The sequence below is a fragment of the Aptenodytes forsteri genome, unplaced genomic scaffold (genome assembly GCF_000699145.1).
Source record: "Aptenodytes forsteri isolate BGI_AS27 unplaced genomic scaffold, ASM69914v1 Scaffold88, whole genome shotgun sequence".
Classification (NCBI taxonomy): Eukaryota; Metazoa; Chordata; class Aves; order Sphenisciformes; family Spheniscidae; genus Aptenodytes; species Aptenodytes forsteri.
This window is the reverse complement of record NW_008795948.1, coordinates 749555-769385: the sequence shown is the minus strand read 5'-3', so window position 1 is coordinate 769385 and position 19831 is coordinate 749555. Positions and strand designations below refer to the sequence as shown.

At 38.7% G+C, this 19831-nt stretch overlaps 1 protein-coding gene across 1 annotated transcript in view; it reads right to left on the bottom strand.

The window, feature by feature from the left end:
- Positions 1–15948: 15948 nt before the first annotated feature.
- Positions 15949–19831, bottom strand: part of TRMT44 (tRNA methyltransferase 44 homolog (S. cerevisiae)) — a 21347-nt gene continuing 17464 nt past the window's right edge. The window contains exons 10-11 of the mRNA XM_009285429.1: positions 18891–19007; positions 15949–16393 (exon numbers count right to left, since the gene is read on the bottom strand). Coding sequence (XP_009283704.1) covers positions 16161–16393; positions 18891–19007 — 350 coding nt within the window. The 3' untranslated portion in view covers positions 15949–16160. The remainder of the gene's footprint in view (positions 16394–18890; positions 19008–19831) is intronic.

The following is a 19831-nucleotide window of genomic DNA, read 5'->3' as shown; positions in this document are numbered from 1 at the left end:
CCTGAACTGTGATAAATATAGAGTAATGTAATTAATGCAGCAGCAAGAAAAGTGCTGCTCAAGAAGAAGAATTCTAAGTTCCTTTATGTTGTCCTAGCAACTTTGCGGTGTTGACATAGATTCTTCTCTTTGAAGGAGGAGTAGGTACATGTCAGTTCTGAAACAGTGGTGTTATCTGTCATCAAATTACCTTCAGCACTGAATAGAATAAAATACTGTTTTTGCAATTTGACTTAAAAAAAAAAGTCCTGCATGCTAAAATAGATAACCAAGCAGATGAACTTAGGCCCAGTTCAAAGTTTGCTGAAGTAAACAGAAACAGGCTTGTCTACTTCAATAAATCTTAGCTGAAAGAACAGATTTTTAAAGGTATCTAGATAGCCAAACCCCTTCATAAGCCCCTCAATTTGCAAGAGAATTAAGTGTCAACATACTTCAGAAACTTTGGTCCTGCATCACTAATGAGAAAACAAACATCATAATTATTGGCATACAGAAATATGGCTGCCTGTTTCTGCAGATCATATAGCAACACAAAAGATGTGTAAAGTAAAATTACTTTTAAGGAAATAAGTAAAATGTACAGTGCTCTTGCATAGCACTGACTTTAACCATTCCTCCTTCTCTGCTGTGGGTTCTTCTTCGGGTTGGGCTGCTGCGGGTTGTTTGTCTTGGACACCACCATTTCCTGATGCCAGCATGACAGCTTCATACACGTGCCCATATCCTGGCATTCAAAGTACACAGCCCACCACCATCAGAGCTTTCTTCTTGTTCTGGTGGACACAGGTGACCTGCTTGTGGTTGGTCCTCTTCCTGCCGGGAAGCCTCCATCAAGAGTTTTAGCCAGATTAATTTTGTGTTAACGTCAAATGAAGCCTGTGGTTTCATATTCTATCCATAGTTTCATTTTCCCTTCCCAGATCTGCGAGAGCTCTGGGTTCATCTTGCCAACGCATGCTTCTGCCATGCTGTTCTGTCCTGGTTTTGGCTAGGATAGAGTTAATTTTCCTTCCTAGTAGCTGGCATAGTGCTGTGTTTTGGATTTAGCATGAGAATATTGTGATAACACACTGATGTTTTAGTTCTTGCTACGCAGTGTTTATACTAAGTCAAGGACTTTTCAGCTTCCCATACTCTGCCAACGAGGAGGTGCACAAGAAGCTGGGAGGGGGCACAGCCAGGACAGCTGGCCCAAACTGGCCAAAGGGACATTCCATACCATATGACATCATGCTCAGTATATAAGCTGGGGGAAGCTGGCCAGGGGGCAGCGATCGCTGCTTGGGGACTGACTGGGCATCGGTCAGTGGGTGGTGAGCAGTTGCATCACTTGTTTCTCCCCTCCCACCCCCAGGTTTTTTCTCTCTCTCTCTCTCTCGTTGTTTTACTTTCTGTTACAATTTTTATTATTATTTTATTTCAAGTATTAAACTGTTCTTATCTCAACCCATGAGTTTTCTTACCTTCGCTCTTCTGATTCTCTCCCCAGGGGGAGGAGGGTGAGCGAGTGGCTGTGTTGCTGACTGGGGTTAAACCACGACATGTTCCTTTGCCTTTTCTAGTATTTTGTTTATTTTAAGGATTTCCCTTCAGTCCTCTTTTTTCCTTGATAAGGCACCAAATCTCTTGGCTTGCCACCTGCGTGACAGCTGCAGCTCGAATCTGGTCGTCTCTGGGGACTGCCCATATCCCCTCAGTTCCAGGCTGCCTCTCACCTGTCTCTGACAATGCCTCAGAAAGACTCAGATTTGAATTTCTCCCTGCTTTCACTTTAGTTCTCAGTCGTAACCTGTTGATTTTCACTGCCCCTTTCTGGTTAAAGTAGATTCAGCTTTATTTTCTGCCAATACAAAGACTGAGGTTGCCATTCTTACCAGATGCTCAATCTACCCTTGAATCAAGGACACACGCTCGGAATTTCAATTACATGCAGGTTGATTTGACTTCGAAGGGGCATGAAAATACAGACAAAAATAATAATTATATCATCCTCCTGCTCCATGTTTTGTCATCTTGCTTTCACCAGTGATTTGCTGTAAACTATATTTAATGTTCTTTATTTACACGGGACAAAGGATTTCATTTAGAGGAAAAGATGCTTTGGTTAAGCTGGTATTAAGCAACACGTTAACTACTAATAGTATTTTGGTTCTTTTTTTTTTTCTTCCATTGAAAACAAAATTAAAATAAAAAAGGTCTCCTATGACAAAAATAATTTCTCCAGATTAGCCTTTTTCAATGATAAAATATTTTGATGACATGTTCAAAATTTTTCTTACATGTCAGTGACGTGCTACAGCTACCTGAGGAGATATCTGCCTCTGCTGTATATTTTTAACAAATTCAGAAGATTGCTAATTGGTGCACATACCTTCAAGAAAGGTAAGTAGGACAGTCAGCATGACTACAAGCCAATTAATGTAACATGGGCAAATTCTCAATTAAATCTTTTATCAGTTTATCAATTAAAAAATAAGTGCTGGAATATAATTACAGCCAGCGATGATGATTTTACAGAAAGCAGATCTTATTGACCAAATCTTATTTAATTATGAGGACACAATTTTCTTTAAAAAATGGTAATTGTGAGGCTATATTTAGACTTTTATAAGGCATTTGACATGCATAAGCATATGATAATCTGATCTAAAAATTAACACTATACATTATTAATAAAGCACACATTAAGTGAATTAAAAAATGGCGCACGAATCTCTAGAAATAGTCAGAAAAGGGAAAACACCACGGAACCCAAGTAATTTTAATATGATTCCTCAGGGTTAGCACTGGACTTCTGAAAACATAACATTTTCATAAATGATTTTGAAATAAGGCTAATGCAATCTTACAACAATTACAGATGACAAAAACAGACAGAATGATAAAGAGCAAAGACAGAACAGTTATAGAGGATGATCTGAAGTAATTCAGCATATGAAACAATTAAGCCCACAAAATATTTTAATAAAAATCACATTCACTTTATACATCTAGAAAGAAAAGTGCAAATCATACCTACAGAATGGAGGGTATATTGGCAAAGCGGTGACTTAAAATTAATCTAGGGTTAAAATGGACAAACAAATTATAAATGGAATTATTTTATCATTAGTCTCTGAGTGCTATGAAGACACAGGAAACATTAATATGTTCCTTCAGTATATGAACCTGGGAAAAGTAAGATTTGACTTCAGTGAGTTTATTGATAGCACTGAAACAGAAATGCTGCTTCCAATTCTGGTGTCCACATTTGGAAAATCATGGCACAAAACTGAAGAGACACAAACATGAAAGAATTAAAAGCTTATATTGCCTACCTTCTCAAGAGGAGACCTACAAGGATGCTGAGTCAGAGCAGGATTTGTAATCAAGCAGAGGCAAACCAAGCAGCAGTGGTAGACAGGTCAAGCTGAACAAATTCAAATTGGAAACAAGACTAAGTTTCAACTGCAAGAGTGATTAAGCATCGAGATCTTCAAATCAAGACAGAGTACATCTTTGGAAGAAAGTCACAGACCTTTTACAGCCCTTAGTTCTATCAATCTATTGTAGCTTAATGAACAAGCAATCAAAGGTAATAGGGATCCAGCTTGAAGCTCATTGCTATCTGAAGACTCTTCCCATTGAGCTAAGGATCACAAAAAGAAAAACTGTGACATTTACAAAATTTTTAAACCTTTAAACTAACACTTGAAATGGAAACAGAAGGTTCGCTTTCTTCAGCTCAGCCCATTCTTTTCTCTGGTTTGGGGCATTTATTTGCAGAGAGTGTTAAGCAAAGACAACAGTCAGACTACAGCATAAAGGACAAACAGCCTCTACTCTGTGTATGCCAGAAATAGACATATTAGGCCAGATCCTCTATTAATATAAATCATTGTAGGCACATTGTTTTGGCTCAGTCTCACGGGAAAAGATGCAATTCCCAAAATCAAGGTTTTGTCAGACATGATTTTCACACAACCTAGAAGAAGCCTGAACATATTCCTCGAATAGTTGCAAGATGCTGCAAAAAGATTTTGTGATGCTGTTCAAGTGGCTTGGAAAAGGCTTTCCAGGTAAGTATGAAAGGAGCTATGAAAAGGTTTTAAATGCCTATAGGCTCTATTAATTCAACCAAATAGTCCAACTCAGTTAACCGCTTCTTGTTTCCGTAAGGCCCAGATTACATCAGAAACACCCCACATCTGATGTTTAGCTTGCATGTTAAAAAGTGCAGGAGTAAAATCTCTCCTCAGCATCCCATTTTGGGCTATTCAACTGTTACAGTAATCTGTTAATTCTAAGGAAGGATCTAAGGAGGATGACCATAAAAAGCCAGTAAGAGTGAAAATCCAGTTTCTCCCTTCAAAAGATAACATTTCCTAGATCTACCCAATGTTAGAAATCAACCAAAGCTCACATATCTTGTCACTAGAATATAGCTCCAACAGCGTTAGGCTATTAGGAATGAGTCACTGACAAATCCAAAGAGCAGTACGTAGGCTTGGGGGAAGAAAAGAACTACGAAAAATTAATCATGGTATTAAATCAACTCAGTTCAGGATCCACGCAAGCAGACTAGTGCAAACCTTTGCCGAGAAAGTCATCCATTACAAACGCAGGGTGGGGGTACCCAATCTTGCTTCTTTGACTGAGTTTTGATAAAGGACAGACAGCAGCCTCATAGTCACCACACCAGCACCCTCAGGTGACTCCCAACCACCCCCACAGACTTTAAGAAATCCATACTTTCTGAGTAGTCTCTAACCTGTTGCTCCCCCCTGTTGGTTGCCATCTCCTTCCCAAACTGCAGAAGTTGGGGAGCAAGCTTGCCTATGAACAGTGAGGGAAAAAAGGTCTTGAGAATTTTGGTTTTCTCCCCATTGTCTATCACTAGGCTCTCATTCACCAACACATTTTTTTCCTAAACTTCCTTTGGTAGCTAGCATGTTTTTGGAATCCATTCTTACAGTCTTTAATGTTCCCTGCTAGATTTAGCTGCAGCTGGGCTTTGTCATCTATAATTTTGTCCCTAAGTACCCAATCAATGCTTTTACATTCTTCCTTTGTTGCTTTTCTTCATTGCTTCACCTTTTCCTAGATCAACTCTTGGAGAAACCTTTCTTCATCCCACTGATCCAGCCTCCGATAATTAAACACATAGGTACATAAAGGATGTTGAAACAACATGGTGGTGAGGATGAATATGATATGAATATGCAGACAGACATGAATACACAGACAAAAAAAAGAAGCTTGCCTTTGCTGGTTTTTTAAATAGCCTTTCAAGTCCCCTTTACACGTCACTAAGAGGTTAGCTGCACGAGCACAGAATTTTGCACAGAATTCGAATTAGGAAAAAGTATGATTGCCAGACTCGTTGAGACCTGTGTCCATCTGCTTCAGTATCCTCCATCTGACAAGGGGTAACAGGAGATGTTTCAAAGTAAGACAAGCCCATTAAGAGCAACTATAGGACAACATGCTCTTTGAGAAACCAGCTTCCTCCATTCAGATATATAAAGGCTATCTTATGTCCTGAAGCATGTAGCTTTATGTCCTTTTTTATTCCTAAAGTCTTTTTCATTTTAATCTCCTCTAATATGTCAGGAGATTTTCGCATTATCTATTACCCTTTTTTGATCCTATTAAGCTTCTGGCAGCAATGATATCAAGAGACAGTAGGGTTCAGAGGTTAATTGTGCCTTGTATTTAAAAAGTACTTCCTTTTTTCCATTTTAACTGTGTTCATTTTTAAAGAATGCTAAAATAGAAACTGAAAAAAATCTATAGCTCAGTTTAAAATAAAAATGAAAGAAAAGAGAGAGAGAGTTAAAATTATGACATGCAAATAATTCTTTCCTGTAAGCCTTGGGGAAAACTTGATGGCACCGAGAAGTTAATGTAAATTGCCACTGTTAAGGTTAGATTAGAAAGAAAATTTAAAAAATAACTCTTTTAATCAGCTCCTCAGCTGGTGTGAATCAGCTTAGTTCTTTGGGAGTTATTGAGCCTGAAGTGATTTATATCACCCGAAGATCATGCCCTTTGATCTTTAAATAGCTAGTATTTTTTATGGATCTCCTGTGGCCTTCTTTTAATGTATGTACAAGTCACGGTGTACAGAACTGGACCTTCTACTTCACCTGTGGTCTCACCTCCTGCTTCCTATGCATCATCTTCCCGTTCATAAATCCCAGAATTAGATTTACCCCTCTTTTGCAGTAAACACCATTGACCCCTATTCAGTTTGTGATCCATTATAATACCATCACCCAGTCAGTAACTCCCCATGTCATATTAATAATGCCCCCTCCCTGCCTACAAACACACATCTCTCCCCATGTTTTTAGCACTTGAACTTACTGGATTTCATCTCACTGATTTCAAATCACTTATGCAATTAATCAAGATAATTTTCAATTATAATTGTCTCTCTCCCTTTCATTCTTCCTGCAGAAACTGCCTCCTGCCAGCCAGGGACTGTCCTTTCTAGCTAAAACTCAGTTCTCATCAGAATAATTTTATTCAAGGAATGTAAGACCTAGCACAACGTTGGCATACTCCTGGCTATACAGCCACCTTGGGACTCGCTATACCAAAGCTCAAAAATCAAAGATTGCAAGATCCAGTTTCCTCTTTCATAATATACATACCACTGCACTATGCATTTAAAACCTACCTACATAACATGTTTTAGTACTGAACTAATCCTGCTTCTGACCTGAAGTATTCACACACGTAGTGATTCTAACCATCTCATGAAAAACTGCACATTTAACTGAAGTCATTCACCCATTTTTGCTCATCCCCACCTTTAATTATTCATTCTTGTTATTAATACAGTTGTCAAAATTTGCATTAAAAACTCTTACCTTCTCCATTTTAAGCACTCATTTACCACCATCCACTCCAAAGAGCTCACAGTATCTTCCATGTGGCATAGTCTGAAAACGTACTAAGCATAAACTTTATTCCATCACCCACATTTTATAAAAAAATTACAGATTAGGATTCCTAAGACTAGCAACTTGTGCGTAAGGACTCTTAATGCATCCTTCAGGTTTAACGCGTCTCTAGAGGTTGTATTTCAGCCAGCTAGGAACAAACTTAATGCTATTTTCATCTACGCGGGCTTAATTCATTAGTCTAAACATAAGTATCTTGTGCCACTTGAGATATCCTAGGACAGATGATATATTCACACAAGGCTGATATCATAATAAAGGACCTAACGGAGGCCCTATATTCCCCTGGGCCAGCAGCTGGAGACCTGGTGAAATACCAGGAGATGAGATGAGGCAACAGCATCTCAGATGGCACTTCGTGTTTAGGCAACTGAGTTGTTTTTTATCTATTTCCCTGCCATATAAATATGTTGTGTAATGTGTCAGTGCTTGCTTAGGTATAAGCCTGGATTCATGTGGAGAATGCTTCCATATGGAGGAGGACTACATTGCCGCTATAGTCTTTTCTGAAAGAAACAGTTTTACGCCTCCTGTCTACATTTGCTTTTGACAGTTAATGAGTCAAATAATTGTTCAAAGCTGCTTGACTTATGCTAAAGAAAGTCTTAAAAAGAACCGAGCACACACAGATCTCATCCCTGCCTGCACACCTTCCACTTGCTAGGGGAAAATGCTGAGATGGTTGACATATACAGTAACAAAAAGTGCAATCTATGTTCAGTGTCATCCAGCCAGCAACCAGAACTACTCCTGTGGACCTATACTGTGCAATGTAGGCAGTAATTATTTCTTTCAGAAAGATCCAAGGAATACAAGTGCAATCCTGCTTTTCATCCTCTTCAAAACACCTTTGGTTGTGCTCTCCTACTGGGATCTATCTTACCTCCCTTTCTCTTCAACACCCACTTGGAGGAAATGCAACCTATAGGTTTTGCTGCCAAGAACATACAGCTGATTCCCTGTTTTACTCTCCACAGATGTAGACATTGCTATCTGTAAAATGTCACAATGCTTGGCAGAAATTAGTCCCTGTGCAAAGAGCAGCAAACTTATCCTGACCCTATGGAAGGTCTAACAATGATCCATAGAGGAAAGTACTTCAAAGAACTAGCTGGGGCATACCCTGTTTCTTTAATCAGAAACATCAGTCCCCTATTCATCAAAATGGTGTGAAGCTGCCAGATTCTGTTCCGTCGCTGATTAAACATTGACAGTCATCATTTGTGGAGGAAACACACATAAAAAGCAATTTCCCACTAAGTGCACACATTTAAGAATAGTATTTCCAGTCAAAGCTGATTACCTGTTGACAAAATTACAAAATATGTCTGGATTTTACAAAATTAAGCCCATAATCTACTGAAGTGTAGAGGTGGAGTGCTGTGATAGATGAGTAATGGCAGCAAAGATGTTCAAAGGAACCTGAACCTGCATCAAGGCTTGATCTCAAAGAAGTTAACAGAAAATAGCTCATTGCCTTTGCAGGGCCTTAATAAAGGGTCCTTTTCTGGACCTAGAGGAGAAAAGAGGTGATTTGCCCTTTTTCCATAATACCAGAAGCTGGCTGTAAATAAGTGAGGCACGGGAGCGGTGGGGCTTCCTGTCCAGCTGTGAAGGTACCTCCGCCCTGAGGTCAAAGCAATGACCAAGGAGCAGATTCCAATCATGATGCACTGAAGTATGGCTCCATGAACCTGTCTCCAGGTTGGCAGTGATAGATCAGCACTGGAACTTTCTTTAATGACCATCAAGTGTCATTTATACTGGCTTAAAGGATTTTTTATTACTATTAAAGTTAGAATCTCTCTACTCAGAAGTCACTCTTTCTCCGGAGTTTTGCTAAATTGCTGTCTGTGGAAGTTCCTTCTCTGATTGCCCGGGAGAAGGACTGCTACTGCTTGGCTGGCTGTTCTTATGGTAGCCAACATCAGTGTCACCCATTTTCTTTCACTCTCATCATGACATTACTGCTTCCTAATCTCTCTATGAGCCTTAGCAGCAATACAACATGACAAAGTATCATCAAAGAAAGAAACAAACCATGGGAGTACAAACTGAAGGAACTCCAAATAAATCCAAAGAATAAATATTTTCTGAGGAAAGTATTACTATTTAAACAGAGGGAGTGTTTCAGTGACTGAGACACCACGCAAGTCAGCTTTGCAAGCTCTGTCTCAGATGCAAATTGATGTTAAATATCTGGTGGCAAAGAGCAAGAAAGATGACAAGCTCTCTTATGCAGTAAGTTGAGCTACCAGTAATTACGTGCCTGAGACACGCTTTAACAAGGTAACTTGGGCTGTGCTCAGCCAGCATCTTGCTGATCACCCTTTCTGGCTGAATATCTGTAAGCAAACCGGCAAGTCTATTATTTTTACTGAGACACCTGGAGTTTAGTAGTTAGCTACTCGTTTAGTTTTATACTACTCTTTTGAGGGCATGAAGTTCATAAATATCTTTAAACACCTTCTCCTATTGCAATGGTCATTTTACCTCCAAAAGTTGACTGAGCGAGAAAAAAAAGAATGAGTTCACAAAGGCACTTAACTGTTCCATAAATACACATCTTCACATAAGGACTCGTAGGAGACACTAATTTGTACCAATGTCCAGCATTTTTCTGGTTTGTTGTTTTGGCCACTACAGGTACAGAGACTCCAAGAAGCCTTTGAAAAGGAAAGATTGTGACGTCTCTCTCTATTTATCGGGAGGTATCAGGACAATTCAAGACCTTCTAACTTACCAGAAGAGGAGAGTTGGCAAAAACTGCCCTTCTTTTCCCATCCACTGCAAGACCCAGAACACCACAGGCATTTTTAGAAAAGAAAGCAACATGTCAGAGGAAAGAAAAACCAACAAAGGTGCAACATTACTTAAATATCCAGCTTCTTAATAATAATTTGCATTTCAGATTGCCAAGAAATGACTTGAAATAATCTAGTTTCTTTCATCTAATCAGGGCAATTATCAAAATAACACCACTTACTTGTAATATACTTCAGTTACTTCACTTAGGCAGTTATATTTATACAAAAGGAAGATCCTAGAGAGAAGTAAATGCAGGTTATCTTTTCAAGGGAAAAATACAGGAATACCCTAGAAGAATAATGCAAGAACAAACTGCCTACAACGTCTAACAAAATGCAACACAGCCACCAGCCCACCTTCCCCAGTGCTGGAGAAGCAGCCCCAGGACTCGCTGAACCCGGGGATATGCAGCTGCTGCTGGAGTTGCTTCTCTGCAGCTTTTTCACTTTCCCCACCTGCTGGCCATGCTGGAAAGCAGCACAGCACCAATATATTCCATAATATGAAAATATCCAACTCAAGTTATTCTGCCTTCACACCAAGGTACTTCCACAGATCATTAATGAAGTTTCTCTGCGTTTTTTTTTACTGTTAAAAGCAAGATTAGCATCTATGATGAGACATACCAGTAAAACAACGATAGAAAGGGCAAAAATACCTGATTGTTAAAGCTTTCCAAAAAACAGAAGACTTCTCTCACCTGAAAACATTCTCCATCTGCTTAAATTCCAAATACAAGAAAGAATATGACTTCTGGTCCAAACTCAATGGAAAGGGTCAATATTTATGTTCACAGCATTATCAGATCATTGCTAACAGGTGATGTGTTCACTATGGGATTTAAAGTCTCTGAAACAATCTGACAAAACAAACATTAAATAAAATAGAAGACAAAAAAAAAAAGACCAAAATTATTATGCCTGTACTGTTCCACAGTATAACAGAGATAAGGATAGAAATGCCTGTACTGGATGGATTACCTCGCGGTGCACCAAAGGCCAGCAGAGGTACCATGGTGCTGCAGAGTAAAAGCATTGCCCCTGGGAAGGCTACACATTCAAAGAAAACAAAAAAAGCATTATGTACTGGCAAAAGACAGGCAACTTGAAAACTCCCTGCTCTCTTGCTATTTTGTGCCTGAGAAAAGGGCAAACACTTTTTTCCCTTCCTCTCTCAGTTCTGTGTTTATTCACTGGATTAAAAACTAACACGAAGCCTACAATCCAAAGCAAAAAGACTCTCATTTCACAGCTGTTGTATCTCTGCGTACACCGCCCTCATAATATCAATTAGCAGTGAGGACAGTTTCCTTATTGCTACTGCAGCGAAGCAATCACCAAAGTATTCAGAATTCAGGGCAGGCTTTCTGGGAGAAGACTGTTTTGATTTTGTATACAGTGTCTGGCTAGCTGCTAGCTGTCAGACAAGATGACTGACTGGCAGCTTGAATGACGGTGTTTTCAAACCGTGGCAGGTGCACTCAGCTTCAGCAGCCAACGCCTGCCCCTTGAGGGTGCACAGCACCACGTACCTGGGAAGGGCTGGATACACAGCTTTGTGCGAAGCCCAGGGTGGCTCACCGAGAAACTAATGCAGATGGATCCACTGATCTCTGAACAAAAATTTGCCATGATGCTCCTGTCACAAAGGAATCCAAAGCTACACTCACCCATTTAGAGCTGTTGAAACCTGCTACAGTAAAATTGTAGAGGGAGGAGAGGAGCTGGGTTGCAACTGCTAAGCAGATTTCATCTGGCAGTATTGTAGTAGCACCCAGTTAGAAGTAGCTTAAAGCAGCGCTTATAAGAAGATGGTAAATGAGCACTAAAGCAGTTAGGTATTTCTACCTGATAAATATGAACATTAAGTTATGATACAAATGAAATGCATAAACTCAGCAGGTCCAAATAACAGTGTTCACTAAAAACTACTCACAACACGCAAAGCCCGGTCATGAAACCATTGCCACGAATATACAGTGCTGTTGCAACGGGCTTCCACAAGAGGAAATGTGCCAACATGCCGGAGGAAAATCTTAAGATGCTACTCACAGGTCCAGCACGATACAACAGCAGAAAAAGGTGACTGTGAAAGGTATTCCTTGTGGTAACATGTCAGCATTACACTCTGGGTGAATTCCCAATTAATTGCAATTTTTGTATGAAAATACTCTTATATAAACAGAAGTTACCAGCAACAACAGAACATAATGTCTGACTTCAGGTGATGCCAAGTGTTTAGACACTTTAGTGGACACCTGTCTCAGTATTTGTTTTAGCTGTCACTTGGTAGGACTGTTACAGATTTTATATTTCATCTCTGTTGATTCTGACATATTTGCCATTATGATGCCCTAAGCAAAGCTACTGATTGCTCACTCTTGTCTACTTTATATAGCTAAGGCTAGATTCCAGCTCATAAAAACACACTAAGATCACCAAAGATAAAGAGTTAATTATCATTTAAAACTTTGAATCTGAACAAACAAGCCCCAAAACCCGTAACAAGCAGCCTGATTTTATTACAAAGCATACCTAGAGGCCTATATTTGCTGTCAGACAAGCTCTAAGACTTCCTCTAGGAATTGCTCTAAATCTGGGCTAATAATTTATAACATGAAGTAGTGACAGCAATATCATAAACAGACAATCCAAATGATACATACACAGAAAATTTTCCTCGTTTGAAATGTTCCAGAAAATAGACTGTACTGAAGCGATATAGAGATATTCCATAAGTAAAAATACTATCTTGTGATTTTTTTTCAGTTTTAGGGATCTGATGAAAAAGTAAAATTCAGTCCTTTATTGACGTTTAAGGGAGAACATAAACACAGATTTTTTTTGTTCTTATTTGATTTAGAATATTTCTGTAGACTTAATGAAACTGTAACTCATCTACAGATGGAAATACAAAATCTCTAGATCCCAGCATTTCTGATTGCAATCTGACATCTAACTTCTCTTTATATTCTCACTCTTGTGAGGTTTCTACAGCAGCAAGTATTTTCCTTCAATAAAACAGGCTTCAAATAAAGCCAAATTAACCAATGGGTAGTGATGCTAGTAAACTAAGGAGTAAAATGACAGTGTCATCTGAACGACTGAGACTTTATGCTTGAATCCCTTGTGGAGCAAGAGCTTTTTTATCATGAGCGAAACTGATTCTTACCCTGTATAGTACTTCATCCATTGCCAAAGCTGAATATTGTATTAATACCATTTTAAGACTGGATCACAAAGAAAGCAACAAGATACAGAATTTAGATAAAGTAGAGCTATTTTACGACTTCAGCAGTTACCTTCACATTTAAATGTGGAATTATATAAGGCTGGCATTTGGATGCAAAAATGTTCTCTTACCACTTCTCCAAACAACAGGGAAGTTTCTGTAATTACAGGAGATTTGTTGGCTGGCTTGCCACCTGCAGTGATGCCAAACAGGAAGGGGAACAGCCATCATGCATCTGTGACAGATCTGCATGCTGGCGAGTTCAGAAACAAAGCCTATACAAAGGAGGCTGTTTACTACAGTAATATAGTATGCTATGCTAGTTATCATAGCATTGAACAAATAATAAAAAAGGTAGTTTTAAAACTAATTCACTAGTCTTATCATGTGTATATTTCTGACTTCAATAAGTCAAGCAGATATTTCATTCCCCATTTCTTGGAAAAACGGAAAATAACCCACCCAAACCAAAATACAAGCAACCTTATTCCAGCTTCTTAACCCTGACTTCCTGCAAGCCCATCTGAGGGGCTCCACAGGTGAACTCTAACTTAGGAAATCACCTTTTTCAAGTCAAACACATCCTACCCCAAGGTGAATCATTAGGTAAGACACCAATGACTGGAAAAGAATTGAAAGTCTGTTTTTGCTCTTTGCACCATATGGAAACAATCTCCATCTGGAGATAGCATGAACTTAATTTTACAGGGGCCTCCTCCTCAAACATATCAGTATGTTTACCACAGTAAGTAAGCATCTTGGGGAACTCTTCTTACTCTGCACATAGCCAAACAAAGGCTAACTAAGGCAACATCATCACTTGATTACATGCAAGTTTATACAATTCCATGGCTTTTCTCAACTCATCCCCTCAATAAGCTAAATATTTTTCTGAGATTCTTACAACAGTAACTGCACTATCACCTGTGTTCCCTTACTGTGCTGCCCTGCTTCGTAGGAGTTGCAGTTTACCTGGCTTATACTATTCTTTCCCTTAGTCCAATAACCTTAACTGAACTACATCCAATTTGCCCCTTAGAATGTGATTCGTCTGACGGTATCTCTTCTTTTGAAAATGTGTAAATTCTGTAATAACTGTAACACAGCACCGATTAGCACTAAATTCAAGACATGGTATACAAAACTGCAGACCAGAGCCACGAGGGAAGGCTCAGAGCCTACCAGAGCTCCTGTTAGAGGTAGACCAGGTAGCTGTACTACATGGCATATTGGATAACGTGGTATGTGATCCACGAGTAAGGTGCTGCTGCAATTATCAGAGTCATTGTTATCTAGCAAGAGCTGCTTCTTCCAGGATCAGAAGAGAAATGTGAAGGGAGAAGGGGGAACATACAACACTTCAGTCAGTTCTTTGCTCCCAGCCTGTCAGTAGATTTAGACCCTGCTTCTTCTGCATGCAATGGACTGCAACCTGTTGGCTTAAAGTTAGGGTGTGAGAAAAGTGGCTTTGGAACTGTTTTGAAAAGTAGTTCCAGTGTCATCTTTCATTTTTCCTCTGCTTTGTCTTCAATTATTTCCTTCCTTTGTTCTTCAGATTCCCTGAGCTCTTACAGAGCTCTCACATGGCTTATTCACTCTTACCCCTAGACCTCTTTGTCCTGCAATCAGTTTCTATGTCATTGCTCTTATGTCCACATTTCTTCTTTAGTAACTTTTTTTTTTTTTTTTTTAAATCTTGCCCTTTCTTCAGTAGGATTTGGAATCAAAGTCTTGTCTCAGTAGATCAGAGCAGAATTTCCACACTATCAGCATACAAGCTAGGCCAGAACCAACACAATTCCTTGTCTCAGAGCTTGTACAGCAGATACTGAACTTTACAAGTACTTAGCAGTTGACACTAGTTCAATGACTGTCAGTAATAATTAGGATTTCTGCTAAGTTCATAGAATTGTTTAGGTTGGAAAAGACCTTTAAGATCATCAAGTCCAACCGTTAACCTAGCACTGCCAAGTCCACCACTAAACCATGCCCCTAAGCGCCACATCTACATGTCTTTTAAATACCTCCAGGGATGGTGACTCAACCACTTCCCTGGGCAGCCTGTTCCACTGCTTGACAACCCTTTTGTTGAAGAAATTTTTCCCAATATCCAATCTAAACCTCCCCTGGCGCAACTTGAAGCCGTTTCTTCTTGTTCTATCACTTGTGACTTGGGAGAAGAGACCGACACCCACCTGGCTACAACCTCCTTTCAGGTAGTTGTAGAGAGCGATGAGGTCTCCCCTCAGCCTCCTTTTCTCCAGGCTAAACAACCCCCGTTCCCTCAGCCGCTCCTCATAAGGCTTGCACTCTAGACCCTTCACCAGCTTCGTTGCCCTTCTTTGGATGCACATTTAACTTTAAAAGTTAAACCTTTTAAAGAAAATAGTCTACCAAAGAAAAATCATAACCTGCTCAAGGTGCTAAGACATTCCTTTGTTATCTGATAAGCAGAAACCCTACCCTTCCAATATTATTAAATACATTTTCTATTGTTACTCCTTACTTTAAAAAAGAGGGAAAGGATGGTATGGTCTACAGAGCCCTAAAAACCTACACCTACATGTGAAGGCTTCCACAATAATTTCCCAGAAAGTTATTCTTCAAACCAACACTCATTTTGAATGAGTACAAAAACAAAGGAAAGGAGGACTAGGGTCTGACCAAGAAAGGAAGGGTAATATGTAGTATTACTCCATAGTAACGTGGAGAGGAAGCTGTCAGGTGAGAAAAGAGTAAAATCTCTCCAATTTCTGCCTCCCACCAGCCACTGTGAGTCATAAGAAACCATAAATCCTCCTGGAAAATTTAGAACAAAACAGGCAGCATTTTCAAACCCTGAAAATTACATCATGTACATTTGATCTGATTGAGAATCATGAAGAGTGTCCTAGGAAATTAAGTTTTTGAACTTTTCTACTTATACAAATGCATGTTAGACAAGCCATGAGAAAACCCAAAAGTATACTTTACTATACCTTTTCCATGTTAACAAAAAAAATAAAGAATTAAAAATACAGGAGAACTTGTAAACCAACTGGAAAATAAGATGCATAGGAATGGGGAAAACCCCTCCATATTGTACAGATCTTCATGCACCAGGCAGTCCCAAAGTCAATCATAGATTCAGTTATGTACACAAGCTTAAACGTAAGTGGCAGCATTTTATTACTGTATATATTTTTTCTTTTTAATAATCTGAGACTGCCTTAGCTCCTCAGTCCCATGAGCATATGGGCAAGATTCAGAAGGCAAAGAACAACCATCAGGATGATGAATGAAAAACCAACAGAGACGCGTTTTAAATGCTTCAGCTGAAAGGCGTCGTTTCACTTCAGGCTTAGTTTTCGTTGACGGTTTCTCTTTTCTCCAGTCACGAATATGAACTCTCCCATTTAGAACTAAGATTTAAAAACAAACAAAAATGCAGCTGTTAATAGACAGCCATGGGAATTGTACTGGAAAAAATGCATAGTGTCATTCTGTGAATAAAATATACATTCTACAAATGGATCACTCAGGCAAAGCCAAATATGCCATTTGTACAGAAATAGAAAGAAGTGCAGAACAAACTGAGATAATATACACACAGTCTAAAGAAGAATTGATTGATGTCCCTGTGAGATGTTTTACTGTGATGCTGAATAGTTTGAGGCACCTTTGTATCATCTTTGTAGAGGTTTGTTTGGTTTAAATATAGCAGTTAGGATCATTTAGACTAAAATCCTCTGAATTTAGATCGCAAGTCCTGACAAAGAAGTTTCAGTTTCAAGAACTGTAATCCTTCCCATGTTCAAAACTTTATTACTCCACATTTAAAATGAGATTATCAGCAAAAATCTAGTAAGAGTCTTCTACTACTTTTCACTACACAGAAATGCTCTTGCAAAGACAATGGTTCACTGACCCAAAAATACACTGCACCAAAGAGATGACAAGTCTAATCCTTCATATGAATCAACAGTGAACTATCGCTGGTTAATAAAGATTCGACATTTTTTTTTAAAATTCATTTGTTGTGTTAGGACTATAAACTGCACATGCATATTTGTGAACCTCTGTCAACTCCTTAAATATGTAAACAAAACAGAATAAAAGGAAGTTAGTAAGAGAGAAAGAAAAAAATGTAGATGAAAAACAACAGTGAAAATGAGAAGGGAAGAAGCTGCCACTTCTAAGTTGCCATGCTCTATTTTCATATTCCGTTTCAATCATACCTTCCGTATCACACACTTGTAGCTTGGCATAGTTAACTGATACCATTCTGCATTCTGATAATCACTATTCAGAAGGTAATGACTCCAGTGAAAGCTTAATATCACACATTCAGGCCTGGATGAATTCATCCCTCCAGGTTTCCTTGTGATACACAAATAGATCTGAACTCATACAAAGCCAATCCAGAAGTGGGTTCAGCAGAGCTTTAAAATCTCTCTCAAAAGATGAAGAAAAATGAGCAGATACAGTGCTATTTATGATCAAGCATATTTTTTTTCTAGAAAATCAGTCCTGTATTGGACAAGATGCCTGATCAAAAAAACTGCCACAGATCAGTTACTCTAAGCCCCTTCTTGTGTGTGTGTGTGTGTGTGTGTGCGCACATCCATCCATTTGCCATGTCTTTAAAAGAAAAACACTTGAGTAAAGATGACAAAAAAGCTGTAGCCATGTTCTTCTCTGTCCTCTTTGGCATGAGCAATGTCCTTCCAGACCACCTGCTGGTAAGAGTCCCTTGTTATGGTGACATGCTACTGAAGGAAAGAATCAAATGGTCTCTACTGAAGCTCTAGGGACTTCCCATGTGATGTAAATTACTGAGAAAGATTTGGCCTTAATCCTAGCATTTCTTCAGAGGTTATGTGCAGACAGCATCCATGCCAAATTAAAATGTTCATTCCATGTAACAGGTTGTAAATCTATTCCACCTATCCTTAATGACAGGAAATCAAACTCAGACACATAATGAATGCAACGTGACCAACTCTTTTCAATGGATGGTAATTCAAAAGGATTTCAGTATGGCTTCACATTTCATAATTGCCGAGTGTGCAGAAAGCCTTAGTGGATGCCGAACCTGGCTAAGTTAACCACTGGCAGCCCCTAGGTTGCATACTCAGGATGATTTGCCATGGACTAGTTGATCAACATTTTACAGCTGATGTGAATTGCTGGGACACAAGAAGTTAACATACTTCCAGATCTGAAGTAGCCTTAAATACTGATAAAACCTTGAAGATCTTGCATTACTGCAAAGCTAGACCTTTTGCAAAACTCCACACTGACAAAAGAAAACAACAAAAAAACAACCAAACAAAACACACCACTAGCACATTACAACAGGAAAAAAACAAAAAATAACTATCAACAAACTCAGCCAACCACAGAAACTTGCTACTGAGTTCTTTCTGCCATGCTACCACAAGGTATATAAACTCATCAAGCCTCACAGTTACAGGTTCTTATGGAGACTAGTTTCATTTTGTGTTGGTATTTACACTGTGAGGCTTGGTAAGGCCAGAGTAAGTCTCAGTTAAATGCTTTAGTGAACTTGCTCTGCATTTGACGGCTCCAGAATCATCAATACTTTACAGAAAAATAAAAATTCTCTAAGTCAAACAATAGCATTACATTAGCCACTTTAACTAAAGGGTTGTCTTTTCAGATACAGTCGGTCTAGAACAACTCTTTGCTGATAGATGCCTTACCAATCTCATTCAAAAGAGTTTTACTAACAGTATCTTGGAGCAATGGGCACATAAAGAATATTCAGTTTTCCACAAAGGTATGGAAAGCAGTTAAAAAAAACCCACCACCGTACTAATTTTTCAGTTGAGTTTAACTGAGGAGATAAAATAGATGAGGAAAGAAAAACAGAACAAAAACCCAAAACTCCTTTACCTTCAAATACTTGATGATTGTTCTTGAGTAGTGTCTGCAGGCCTCCATATTCACTCTTTAACCTTTTCAAAGTCTCCTTATTTAAGTGTTCTGCTACTTCTTTCAAGGAAAGGCTTTCTGCAATAAATAATGGTGTAGCTATTAAAAAATGTATATATATAAAATGCTAAGAAAATTTAACTTTTATATAGATCAATGATTATGAGCAGACTCTATGAATTATCTACCAGTACTGCAGCAACTTTGTACTCCCAATATCATGCGTGATATATATTTTACACGTATATTGCCTGTAAAATAGCAGCTTGCTTTCTACAGGACTCAAGTCAGAATTTCCACAGTAAGACACATTTTTTTATTTTTCCTGCTTTTTTTACAGTAGCATATAACCCTTATTGCAATAAGCACTGTCTACATGCACGTAGTTAGAAGAGAGAATGTCTCAAAGGACCTCCTGTAACAGCAACATGACAAACCACAGTGAGTAGTTTGACTAGTAGTCAAACAGTAGTTTGACTGTGAGTACAGTCCAATAAAAATGGACGGAGGAAGATGGAAAGATGGTAGCAGTGAGAATTAACTGAACGCTTATAAAATTAACAGCAACTTCTATTCTTTTTCTTCCTAAGACTAAACTAAAAATTCCTAATCGTGTTGTAACCAAATGGCACTTCAAAGCACTTCTTACAGAATTCTTACAGAATTATGGCTAATTATTAAGTTTCTTCTTGGATAGTTACATAATATTCTCCACAAATGCATGTAGAGTGTTCTGCTTTGGTAAATGGGAAGGAGTTCGGGGTTTGGTTTGGTTTTTTTAATAAAAATTGATTCTGTCCTAGTATTTAAGTGTAGAGGGAAAAAACCCCACACCAATTTCAAAATATTCTTATATGCCTTATTTGCATCCCAGTGTGTTACTGCACATATGTTTTATTAAG